Genomic DNA, 13,972 nt, shown 5'->3' with positions numbered 1-13,972 from the left:
TTCATCATTATCATTAATTACTCTCTTCCAGCTGACTCTCGGTGGGGGCAAATAGGGTTCCTCTCCACATTGTCCTGTTTTCCACTGTTCCTTATCAAACACAGTGTTCCAGTCCAGGTTCTGTTATCCTATGCTGTTCTTCAGAGTTCATCATAATCTTGGTCTCTCTCCTCTCTTCCCTATCATATGTCTATCCAGTGCTTGTCTTGACAGTCTTTTTTCTTTTATCAGTTTGACACGTCCCAAACCCTCTCAATCTGTTCCAGTATTCATTTAGTTTTTGCACATTTAGCTCTTTTCATATGTCTTCATTTCTCACTGTACCCCTCCTTGTTTTCTGTACCATGCTCCTCAGGAATTTCATTTCAGCTGCCTGTACTCTGCTCTCATCTCTCTGAGTCACTGTCCAAGTTTCTGCTTTATATGTAATCTTTAGCCTTCATTAGTACATCTTTATTTCATATTAATCTCTGTACCTGGTGGTAAAAGGCACTCCCCAGTTCTAGCCTTCTGCTAATTTCCATATCCCTTATTCCATTTTCTGTCAGCTCACTTGCCAAGTATTTGAAGTGTTCTACTATTTTCACTCCCTTGTCTCCAGTTTGTATAGCACCTTTTCCTTCTTTACTTCCTCTACTCATCACTAGAGCCCGGATTACATGTAATATAAAATAAGAAATGTGTGCATAAATATGTAGCTAAAAGTGACAAAATATGTAGTTAAATATGTAATAAATAAAAAATATGTAACTTATACACAAGCTTTATTTGTTGTATTCTTGTACACAGAAAAGGAAACAAACCCCAAAAATGTTAAAAGTGCAGATGTTATTCAACCTCTAATTTTCATTTTAGGGAGCAATTAATAACTTTTTTTTTCAATTTTCCTGCAGTCATCAAATGCCTTCTGTCTGTCAGGATGTTCATATATATAAATACCTTTCACTTCACATGAAGTCACTGGCGCGTATTTCAAATATGGAATGATACTGGAAGATACGTTCCCATTCTCAGGGAGTTGCACCCAATATGTTTGTCATACTTTTACTTTGTTTTTCTCTGTAGTAGCAGCGACATGTCCTTGACCCATCCTTCACACTGTACCATTATTTCTTAAGGGATTTAGAAACCATCAACATAACTAAGGGATGCGATTCTTTGACAGAATACTTCATTTTAAATTATTAATTAATTATTTTCAGATGTTGCAGACTTGCAGGCTTTCTAAACTATTTTCAAGTGTTTAATTAAAAAACTTAAATCGATGTAAAGTTAGTGAAAAAAGAATTTTTTTCAGATGCGTAATATCCTTCAAAATGTTTAAAATATGTAATACTTATCAAAATATTTATTATGCATCAAAATATGTAAAAATGTGTAACTTTAAACTCTGTGATTTGCCAACATTTTACCTTTTCTTGTAGCTACATATGTGGGAAAAGAATATGTAATTACATATAATCCAGGCTCTTCTCATTACCATTGTTTTGTTCTGCACCACATTGATCCTCAATCCATATTTTTCAGTCCTATTCAGTATATTCAGCTGTTGTACCCCCTCCTAATCTTCTCCAGATCACACAATCATCTGCAAACATCATTACATTCATCCCCTTGTAATCTTTCCTTGCTGCCTTTATGATGTCATCTGTCACAATTGCTTTCCTCACTACTTACTCCTCATCTTGCCTATTATGCCTCATTCTGGTGCCACTATCTTTGTTTGTGGTTTCCCCGTAACCACATAAACTTTAGTGGTGCTATTTGAGGATCCATCCAATCTCTGTGCTAATAACCTAACATACCATCACCATTATGAACAACAAAGGTGACAACACACTCCCTTGTTTTAGCGCATTGTCAATTCCGAACTATTCTGTTCTACCCGCTTTTGTCTTCACACAGCTGTAACAGTTATCATATTTTGCTTTTATCCCTGTTATTAGTTCCCTTATAAGATATATCGACGGCGCGTGATCAATACCCCTTATCCCACAACGCTCTTTCGAACTATTATACTCCTCAAGTCTGGTCGTGCCTCCCATCCACACTATGATTTTCAGTTTGTTGTGTTCATTTCCCTTTGCTAATGTGTAAAGGAAAATGTACCTTAAATGCATTATACTCTAAGAGTGCATAATACTTCATGAACTAGGGGCGGCTTTTCAGGTGAATGAATTTTTTAAAATTTATTTTTCTTATGACATTTTTTGGTTTTACGGAAAGAAAGTGCTTTTTTGTACGGCGTTTGGAACACCAAGAGCTCGCATCACTTGATGAGAACCAGGGGAACTCACGAAAGCGCCGGTTGTCGGCCACAGTACAGCGCGTGAGATGGCGTGAAGATGAGAGATTCCGCAGCTGGCTCTACCTCCCAAGTGCTCCCTCGTACCGCTTGGCCCTGGCGGTTGCCATGACAACCATGACGTCACCCGCGTACTCTCCTCATAGCGGAATGTTTAAGTAAAGTTCCCGGAAGATCGGAATGTTTCGACTTCCCTGCGTCATCCTTTGTGAAGTAAGAGTACTTACGCATCATAGTTCATTTGTAGTGTTGTGCTGTTTTATTTAAACATGTGTCCTGTTTATGACATAGTGTGTGTTTTATTAGAAACACCATTTTCATGTTGGAGAAATGAAGATCAGAATGAAGTTCTATCCCACTATCGGCAGCCCTGAAAATGGTTTTCCGTGGTTTCCCATTTTCACACCAGGCAAATGCTGGGGCTGTACCTTAATTAAGGCCACGGCCGCTTCCTTCCAACTCCTAGGCCTTTCCTATCCCATCGTCGCCATAAGACCTATCTGTGTCGGTGCGACGTAAAGCCCATAGCAAAAAATGAAGTTCTACGTTTTGGTCGCCCTACTGAATCACTTTTTTAGTTATGAATTTTATTGGGTTCCGTATTGAAGTGGGATTACAGTAATTAAAATTCTTTCAAGGTCCACCTATTCAATACAATGATGTTTTATTGTGATTCAATCACATGTCAAATGGTCAAATGGTACTAGTTTCAGCATCTATGTGCCATCATTAGCTGTAAGTACAAATTAAACAATTATATACATATTCTTAAAACATCTAAAACACATTTTAACACATTATAAAATACATTACTGTAATGATACATAAGATAAGTTAAAATTATGTTACAAGTGATTGCTGTGATATAAAATTCTTAAAATTCCGGCAGTTCGTTATATAGCCCAATCTGTGTACATCCGGATAGTAGGTGGTTTTGGGGAAGTTTGTTTTGATCACGTAAGATCGTGATATAAATAAAGATGAATTCCCACTTCAATTTAAACATGAAGGAGAAATTAGCCAAGTTAGACGTTGGAAGCAATGTATGGAAGTTACTAGAATCATTAGAATCATTGAAAGTTAATTGACTCACCTTGAGCAGCATGTTGAACGTGTTTGTTACATAGACGGAGCCGGACGATGTGTGTGTGTGCAGCAGTAAAGGAGGCGAGGGGAAGGAAGGAGGCGGAGCACCTGCGGGGGAATGGAACTAAGGCGGGGCGGAAGGATGGGGTAGTGGGGGTAATTGACGGGAGTGTGTATTGCGGATTACTTGGAAAATCGAACTGTTTTTCGATAGTTTGGTATTTTTAAGCCAATTGATTAAAAGATCGAAAAGGATATTTATTTTCTTGTAAATTTTGTTTAAATTATAATTGGGGTTGAAGTACGTATTGATCACAGTTAATGTAACAACTTTCAATAATATTCATGATGGGTCCCTTATTTGCTGTTTGGAGAACTTCCATATCATGTTCATTGTCGGTAAATTTGTGATTAGTGTCGTGCATATGTAGACCCATGGCGGAGAACATTTTATGCCTCATCGCGTTGACATGTCCTGAATATCTCATCACAAAGTTGTGTCCTGTTTGACCCACGTAAGAGCTGCTGCATTCATTACATTTTAGTCTATATATTCCAGACTTGGAGTAGATATTGGGGGTATTGATTGATGCAGAGTTGTGTAAAATTTCGGAGGTTCTATTGCTAGTTTTGAATAAAATTCTTATATTGTGTTTCCGGAAAAGTTTGGTGATTTTGTGGACGTCGTTATTGTAAGTGAAGGTGGTTGAAATAGGAGTATTTTCTTTTTCTTTTATGAGTTTGGTCTTAGGCCCAGTACCTGTATTTGTTTATTATTTGTTCTATGCTTGAATAGTATTGACCCATACATTAAATTCACACTAGAGTCAGAAATCAATAAAACAATCAATTTTCTAGATATAACCATTATTAGAAATATCTCTGGTCTGTCTTACAAAATATACAGGAAACATACACAAACCGCTAACACGATCCACAAAGATTCCATACATCCCCTAATGCACAAACGTGCAGCATACAATGGCATGGTATATCGAGCTTTTGCCATACCCATGACAAAGAAAGATGTTAATAATGAACTCAACACCGTTAGGGCAATTGCCAAGTTTAATGGGTACAACAGGCCGTTTATAGAACAAACTAGCAAGATACCCGTGCTTCGCTACGGTATTATACTGAAATTTATAATTGAATGGATATCGATTTATATATAATCCGTCAAAATTCGAGATCTGACTCGTTTTCTGAGAGATTACGGCAAGTTCCCTCCCATTTTTCAATCTTCCTTTCCAGCAATCGATTTCGTACTTCCCGGGCTAGGACCATGTATTCCACCCGGTCAGTTCGGTCCCTAAAAGTTTGCCATCTTTTCCTATAAGCATTTTTAATATGGATCAAATTCTTGAGGAGATTCGGCGTGGTGTCTTCTTGGGTGCCTTGGCAGTACTGAACCCGCGGCCGGACTGCATTTGTAGTCATTACCCGTCCAGAACCGTTTCCAGCGCGGTCCGCACATTTGACGACGGTCCAGAATATTATTATTATTATTATTATTATTATTATTATTATTATTATTATTATTATTATTATTATTATTATTATTATTATTATTATAGATGTTCTGGACCCCACAGCAAGATGCTAGACCGCTAATTGGCGGTAAATTCCATCTGCTGCCATTGTCATTTTTGACATTGTGACCAGCACCTATGTAGCGCGTAGGCAAGTACGCGGAAATTCTGGCGATACGAATGACATACTTCCGTGCATTATTGACCTTATTATAGAGGTGAACAATTGGACAGTCAATCTCATTCCTATCGTTTATTTCAAATGTTTTTAATTTTTATTTATATGCCAGGAGAATCTACTGTAATCAAAGAACGTTCTCCGAAGGAAAAGATGGATCTTGAAAACGAACCCAGGAAAGATTAAAAATGATCGGTTTATGCTCAGAATAAGTACACCGAAAATCCACAGCCTGTTTCCAGTCATTCGACAGGGTCAGGAATGGAATGAATATACAGTAAAATCAATTGGTCTAACCTCCTTTTACACCCCACCGTCGTTAGTTTCATCCCCCCCCCCCCACGCAAAAAAGAAAAGAAGGCGTGTTTCTTTATGTTTAAAAGAGATTCCAAACTTCATTGTTCACGTCTATAACCTTCAGTTTTGAGATATAAGTATCCCCATAAAAATAATTCAATATTTTCACATCTTTCACACTCCACCCACCCCCCCTAAGTGAATTTTCCTGCAACAAACTCGTTTCTTTAATTGTAAAGTATCTTCTAAATACCAATTATCACGACTCTAACTTCTTCAGTTTTTGATTTATGTGTTCTCATGAAAGGAACTCAACTCCTTTTCACTCCCGCCCCCTCCAAGATTAGTCCCCCCAAAACGCGTTTTTCTTTGATTTTAAAGGAGATCCAAATACAAATTTTCACGCCTGTAACAAATATAGTTTTTATTAGATGTAAGTATTCTCATACAATTAAGTCTATTAATTTTTCAATAATTTCACCCCACCCCCTCATTGGATTTTCAGAAATTACGTGTTTCTTTACTTTTTAAAGCAGATTCAAAACATCAAATTTCACGTCTGTAACATCTTCATTTTTGAGATATCAGTAGCCTAATTAAAATAAATCAACACTATCTTCAGTCAATTTTACCCCCCCCCCTCCACCCAAGTGGTATTTCCGAAAACTAAAAATACATGTTTCTTTATTTTTAATAACATAAAGAATACAATTTTTCTATTCTGTAACATGTTAACTTTTTTGAGATATACTGTAGAAATTCTCATTTTAAAATTTCACCACTTTTAGTTCCCCTTAAGTGGAGTTTCCAAATACAAATCACCTATGTTTCTTTACATTTACAGGAGATTCTAAATACACACTTTTTACGTCTGCAACAATTTACGTTTCTCAGATATTCTGTAGATATAGTCTTTCAAAAAATTCACCCCAATTTGTCACTCCTGTTCAACCGCCATTAATTGGATTTACCAAAAGCAAAAAAATACGTGTTTCTTTGTTTTTAAAGGAGATCCCATATACAAATTTTCAGTTCTGTAATATCTTCAGTTTCTGAGATATATGTATCCTCATTAAATGCATTCAACCTATTATTCACCCTTTTAAACCCATCCTATTGGGATTTACAGAAAAGAAAAAAATACCTTTTCCTTCATTTTTAAGGGAGATTCTAAATACCAATTTTTACATCTGTAAACTTTTAAAGTTTTAATATGTAGACACACTTATTTTAAAAATTCACCCCCCCTTTTCACCCCCATATTTGGATTTTCCAAAAACGAAAAAATACCTGCTTCTTTAGTTTTAAAGTAGATCCCAAATACCAATTTTCAGGTCTGTAATATCTCCAGGTTCTGAAATATAGTTAGCCTCATTAAAGGCATTCAATCTTTTTTTCACCCTTTTCCACCCTTCCTATTGGGATTTTCCGAAAACAAAAAATACATGTTTCTTTATATTTAAAGGAGATTCTAAATACCAATTTTTAATCTATAAACTTTAAAAGTTTTGAGATATAGATACACTCATTTTAAAAATAAGCCCTCTTTTCACCCCCCCCCCCATTAATTGGATTTTCCGAAACTAAAAAAATACGTGTTTCTTTATTTTTAAAGGAGATTCCAAACACCAGTTTTCAGGTCTGTAATATCTTCAGGTTCTGAAATATAAGTAGCTACATTAAAGGCATTCAACCCGTTTTTCACCCTTTTCCACCCTTCCTATTGGGATTTTCCGAAAACAAAAAAATATGTGTTTCTTTATTTTTAAAGGAGATTCTAAATACCAAATTTTACATCTATAAGCTTTAAAAGTTTTGAGATATAGATACACTCATTTTAAAATTTCACCCCCTTTTCAGCCCCACCATGAATTGTATTTTCCAAAAACAAAAAATACGTGTTTCTTTATTTTTAAAGGAGATCCCAAACACCAAATTTCAAGTCTGTAATATCTTCAGTTTCTGAGATATAAGCATTCTCTTTAAAGGCATTCAACCCTTTTTTCACCTCTTTTTACCCCTCCTATTGGGATTTTCCGAAAACAAAGAAATACGTGTTTCTTTATTTTTAATGAACATTCTAAATACCAATTTTTACATCTGTAAACTTTAAAAGTTTTGAGATATAGATGCACTCATTAAAAAAATTAACCCCCCTTTTCACCCTCCTATTAATTGGATTTTCCAAAAACAAAAAAATACGTGTTTCTTAATTTTTAAAAGCGAACAAAAGTTCCAATTTTCAGGTCTGTAATGGCTGCGGTTTTTGAGATATAAGTACCGGTATCCTGATTAAATGGCATTCAACCCCTTTTTTACCCTCTTTCACCCATCCTATTGGGATTTTATGAAAATAAAAAAATACGGGTTTCCTTATTTTTAAAGAAGATTCTAAATACCAATTTTCACATGTGTAAACTTATAAAGTTTTGAGATATAGATACACTCATTTTAAAATTTCACACCCCCTTTTCACCCCCTTAGCGACGGAATATCCAAAAATCCTCTCTTAGCGAGCACCTACATCTTAATATGAATATATCCTCAAAATTTCATTCATTTATGTCCAGTAGTTTTGGCTCGGCGATGATGAATCAGTCAGTCAGTCAGGACAAGTTACTTTATATATATATAGATAATAAACAAATACAGGTACTGGGCCTAAGACCAAACTCATAAAAGAAAAAGAAAAAAACTCCTATTTCATCCACCTTCACTTACAATACGACGTCCACAAAATCACAACCTTTTCCGGAAACACAATATAAGAATTTTATTCAAAACTAGCAATAGAACCTCCGAAATTTTACACAACTCTGCATCAATCAATACCCCCAATATCTACTCCAAGTCTGGAATATATAGACTAAAATGTAATGAATGCAGCAGCTCTTACGTGGGTCAAACAGGACATAACTTTGTGATTAGATATTCAGAACATGTCAACGCGATGAGGCATAAAAAGTTCTCCGCCATGGGTCTACATATGCACGACACTAATCACAAATTTACAGACATTGAACATGATATGGAAGTTCTCCAAACAGCAAATAAGGGACCCATCATGAATATTATCGAATGTTGTTATATTAACTGCGATCAATACTTCAACCCCAATTATAATTTAAACAAAATTTATGAGAAACCCAATATCCTTTTCGATCTTTTAATCAATTGGCTTAAAAATACCAAACTATTGAAAAACAGTTCGATTTTCCAAGTAATCCGCAATACACACTCCCGTCAATTACCCCCACTACCCCATCCTTCCGCTCCGCCTTAGTTCCATTCCCCCGCAGGTGCTCCGCCTCCTTCCTTCCCCTCGCCTCCTTTACTGCTGCACACACACATCGTCCGGCTCCGTCTGTGTAACAAACTCGTTCTATATGCTGCTCAAGGTGAGTCAATTATCTTTCAATGATTCTAATGATTCTAGTAACTTTCATACATTGCTTCCAACGTCTAACTTGGCTAATTTCTCCTTCATGTTTAAATTGAAGTGCGAATTCATCTTTATTTATATCACGATCTTACGTAATCAAAATGAACTTCCCCGGAACCACCTACTATCAAGTGAATAAGTGTCACTCACATAGACAGCATATAACAGCACAAATTTACTTATTTCGGATGTACACAGACGGGACTGTATAACGAACTGCCGGAATTTTAAGAATTTTATATCACAGCAATCACTTGTAACATAATTTTAACTTATCTTATGTATCATTACAGTAATGTATTTTATAATGTGTTAAAATGTGTTTTAGATGTTTTAAGAATATGTATATAATTGTTTAATTTGTACTTACAGCTGATGATGGCACATAGATGCCGAAACTAGTACCATTTGACCATTTGACATGTGATTGAATCACAATAAAATGTCATTGTATTGAATAGGTAGACCTTGAAAGAATTTTAATTACTGCCAAATCACAGCAAATTTATGCTGCAAAAGAAGTGAAACATTCCGGTAAATCTTAAATCTTAGTTTCAAACTATCGTCATTAAAGAAATTTCCATGGTTGTGCTCTTCTCCAGCTCTACAGAAGTTGTTTTGTTGGACCTGCTTGCTTTTTAGCAATAAAAATGACATTTGGAATAAAGAAGGATTTTCAGCCCTTTTGAACATAACATGTTCTTTACATAAGCACTCAGACTCTGCAGAACATATAAAATGCCAGCTAGATTTGAAGACTTTCAAAAGAAACCAAAATATGATCTGTGATGCCCTGAAGGAAAATGCTAGACTGTATATTGTACAGTTCAGTGAAAATGTACGTTTAAATAGGCTTTTCTTTCTGGTGGTAATCGATGCAATGCTCTATTTAAGTAAGCAAGAACTTGCTTTTCGTGGTCATGACGAATCATTAAATTCAATAAATCGTGGTCATTTTAAGGAATTGTTAATATTGCTGGTATATCAAGGAGCCCTGCAGAAATACAAAACCAGTATTCTAAGATAAAAAGTGTATTTAGAGGTGAATCAAAGAGTATTTGAAATGATTTATTGGAGTACATTTCAGAATACATCGATTATTTTGTAAAAACAGAATTAACAGGTGCTGATTTTATTTCTGTTCAGGTGGACGATACGATACATATCACACAGGTGTCTCAGTGTTCTGTAATTGTGAGATTTGTTAATGCTGTTAATAGCTGATGGGGCTATAGTGGAACATTTCTTACGTTTCCATGAGGTAAGTGCTGACAGATCCTCAGATGCTTTGTTTGCTTTATTGGACAAAATTTTGCGACCGTTCGATTACGAGCACAAATTAGTAGGACGGTGTTACAATGGTGCTAGCGTGATGTCTGGCCATTTAAATGGACTCCATAGAAAGACGAAAAAGAGAATTCCTCTTGCAGTATTTGTACACTGTTTGGCGCACCGATTAAATTTGGTCTTACAACGGAGTTGTAAAACAATACGAAAGTGTCGTATATTTTCTTCATCAATAACTGCATTACCATCCTTATTCCATAACTCGGTGAAGAGAACTTACGCCATTTCTGCTGTATCGGGCCCACGCATTCCAACCGTGACTCCTGTCCTCTGGAGCTCGAACTCAAAATTATTGAGTGTAATTGTGGATGACTGGGAAAAGCTAAAAGAAGTTTTTGAAAATATAGTTACCAGTGAACAGTCAGGTGACAAATGTATTCTACTTGCCAGAGGCTTTCTTCACGACATGAAGAGTTTTGAATTCACATTTCTGGCAGTAGGGTTTCATGACATTTTTTGTTTAACTGATATTCTTCGTAATATTTTGCAAAAGAGCTCATTGGATGTGAACTATTGTGTATCAAAAATAGAACAACATGTGATCTAAGAAACAAGAGGACCAATGAGCATTTTCAAATGATATTTGAAAAGGCCAACAAAATGGTGGATATGCGCCAAACCCTAGAGTATAGCACCCTTACTCAGGACGAATGTGTTCAGATGTATCGAGTTTTATATTTTGAAATTTTGGATAACATTTTGATGGAAATTGACGAGAGATTTTGCGTTTGTGAAAAAATTAAATTTGTTTGCTAAGCCGATAACACAAAATTTGAAGAATACAGTACGTGCTTTCCTTCTAGCGCTCTTGAAAATGTGCACAATTTATTTGGATCTGTGTTTCCCAAGATGCATCGCTTAAGAAACCAACTCTCTATTTTGTATGCCGATGAGAAGTACAGACATGTTTCTACTGAAAAGATGTTCCAAATGCTTAACAAAGATAAAGGCATTTTTACGAGCGCTTATAAATTGTTCTCCCTTATTCTGTCCATCTCATCTACTACTGTGTCAGTGAAAAGAACCTTTTCTTGCCTAAAACGTATAAAAACATACCTTAGAAATGCAACTTCAGAAGAGAGACTTTCTTATTTAGGGAATATTGCTATTCAGAAAGAACTCCTTCTGCAGTTAATGAACAAACAACCATTCTATGAAGACGTTACCGACAAGTTTGCAGCTTTAAAGGACCGGAGGATCGACTTGATGTACAAAAAGTAAGCGAGTTCAATTATTAAGAAAAACAATTAATGTAAAAATATATTTTCTTTACTACAAAAAACTTTTCGGTTTCTATCATCAGTAAACAGCTGTGCATCGTAAATGAAAACACGACAAAATATCCAGCTCTTCCCGTGGGTGCCGCTCTTCCATAATTGTTAGCCTCCCAGTCAGATCTTACCTCTACTTTGCATTGTTGAGCAAAGGCAGCCACATGGTTGCTGCGCTGTGACGTTACACAGCGCTCTGGTCTGTATACATTTTTGGTCACGTGCTGGACCCTCCGTCAGTCACAGGTACAAGATACGAGTACAAAATAACCGAAAAGACACGTAGTTCCTAAATCTGTCGCTCGAAACCGAACGCGTTATACAGTAGCTCTTCACCATACTTTAAAGCCACGAGCCGCCACTGTCATGAACATATACATTCCTACAGTATGGTACAATACAGTTCATTTTCCTTTATTGGCTTAGGAAAATGAATGCAACAAACATTATTCTGTTGGACTGCATATCCATGTGTGCCTGGGAGGCGTGACCAGTCTCGTGCATCGTCGATTTATTGCATTCTGAGGACAAACCTAAAAATAGTATCTTTTGAAGTTTTGAAAACATTGTAACATTTTGAAGTAGTCCTAATGAAGGATATAGAAGTTGAATGATTCCTTTCTGCATATTTAAAAGTTTATATATATGTATTTTAATGTATAATGCATTGAAATTATGATCCTTGCTATTGATTACAGTTTGCTGTGAACCTCTTCAGAACACTACCACCATCTAGTAATCCAAATGGAGCAGAATTTGATCCTGAAGAAGATGAGCCTACTTTGGAAGCAGCATGGCCTCATCTTCAACTAGTATACGAATTCTTCCTCAGGTTGGTTGAACTACAAGTGATTTATGTGAATGGTGGTTGTTAGAATGGAACTTTTTCAGAAAACATTTCTAGAAACTCTGTTAGAAAGTTACAATACTCATTAGCGTAAATTTTACCTTAAGAGCATCAGGCCATTAAATTATACTTTTTTTGTACAATTATATAATCACTTGAGATATATGTTGACTCCTCGTTTTTAATCCCAGAGTATCTTATTTCCAGCATCTGAGGTTTTTTGCAGATGATGTTCAAAAATCAAATCAAAATCTCTTTATTTGCAAATGAGGTGTCTACCTCGGTGGCAAATGGTACACTAAAATACATTATTGTCAAGCACTAAATTTTAAATTAACAGGAGACAAAGAAACTTTTCCTAGAATACAATATTATACAATTTACGCTAATAATTTTTTAAATTAAACACACACATCATCCTTAATAAATTTATATTGTTTACAAAATTCTACTTATGATATCTTACAAACATAGTCAACTCATATACAGTACGGTATGTGAAATTCTAATAATACTATACAACTGGTATAAGATTAAAATTACATTGAATTTATTTACATATTTATATTTTACCCATTTTGGAACCTAAGGAGCATAACAACCTGCTGCGTCTTAACCAGAACCCCTTTTGCCACCACTTTTCAGAGTTCCTGAAGGGCCTTCACAGCTACCGTAGCGGTCCCAGGGCCCTCGAAGTTCCCACTGTACTTCACCCCTACAGGCAGTCCCCTACTTGGCTGTCCAAACTCCTTAGACCAGGGGATGGAATTAATCACACACATTTTTTATTTACAATATCCTGTACTGCTCGAATGCCCTCTAACATTTAATTTATTATCTCTGTTGTTGTTTATTCTCTTCTTGAATATCTGTACAGATTTTGGAAAAGGATCGAACACTACCCCTGGTAAACTGTTCCACTCCTTCACGCCCTTCCCAATGAAAGAAAATTTGCCCCAATCGCTTCTGCTAAAATTCCTTCTAATTTTGTACTTGTGGTCAGTTCTACCAATATAATTATTTTCCAACTGAAGCCTCTCACGGATATCTCTCCATGCTTCTTCTCCTGTATAGGCTCTATATAATCCTATAATTCTAGTTTTCTCCCTTCTCTTACCTAAAGTTTCCCACCCAAGTTCCTTTAATATTTCTGATACACTACTCTTTCTCCTGAAATCCCCTGTTACGAACCTTGCTGCTTTCCTCTGCACACTATCTAGTTCTTTTATTAGGTATTCTTGGTGAGGATCCCAAACACTGTTTGCATATTCCAATAATGGACGAACCATACTTAAGTAGCATTTTTCTTTTAATTCTTTGTTGCATCCTTTAAGTAGCCTCATTATGACATGTAACGATCTGTATGCTTTCCCAACAATGTCATCAACATGACCCTTCCAGTGCAAATTACTTTCAAATATCACACCTAAGTATTTGCACTTGCCATCTTTTGGGATAACTACCTCATCCAAAGTATATTCAAATTCAGTTTTAAAGCTCCTGTTTGTAAATGTTGTAAGAGTTGATTTGCATCCATTAATCTTCATATTATTTTCTTCAACCCATTCTTGGATACTCTCAAGGTCCCTTTGTAATTCTGAACAATCCTCAATGTTATTTATTTCCCTATAAACAATTATGTCATCTGCATACAATCTTATTTTCGA

The 13,972-nt window shown here is 35.8% G+C and overlaps 1 protein-coding gene across 4 annotated transcripts in view; it reads left to right on the top strand.

Moving 5' to 3' along the window:
• Positions 1 to 13,972, top strand: part of LOC136863938 (serine/threonine-protein phosphatase 2A 56 kDa regulatory subunit delta isoform) — a 766,800-nt gene that overhangs the window by 347,550 nt on the left and 405,278 nt on the right. For all 4 annotated transcript variants that reach the window (XR_010859229.2, XM_067140384.2, XM_067140386.2 and 1 more), the window contains one exon: positions 12,157 to 12,290. Coding sequence is in view for 3 of the 4 variants with exons in the window: in XM_067140384.2 (XP_066996485.1) it covers positions 12,157 to 12,290 (134 nt within the window). In the remaining variant the exon portion in view is untranslated. The remainder of the gene's footprint in view (positions 1 to 12,156; positions 12,291 to 13,972) is intronic.

This window comes from Anabrus simplex, chromosome 2, assembly GCF_040414725.1.
Source record: "Anabrus simplex isolate iqAnaSimp1 chromosome 2, ASM4041472v1, whole genome shotgun sequence".
Taxonomy (NCBI): domain Eukaryota; kingdom Metazoa; phylum Arthropoda; class Insecta; order Orthoptera; family Tettigoniidae; genus Anabrus; species Anabrus simplex.
This window is presented reverse-complemented; position numbering and strand designations above follow the sequence as displayed.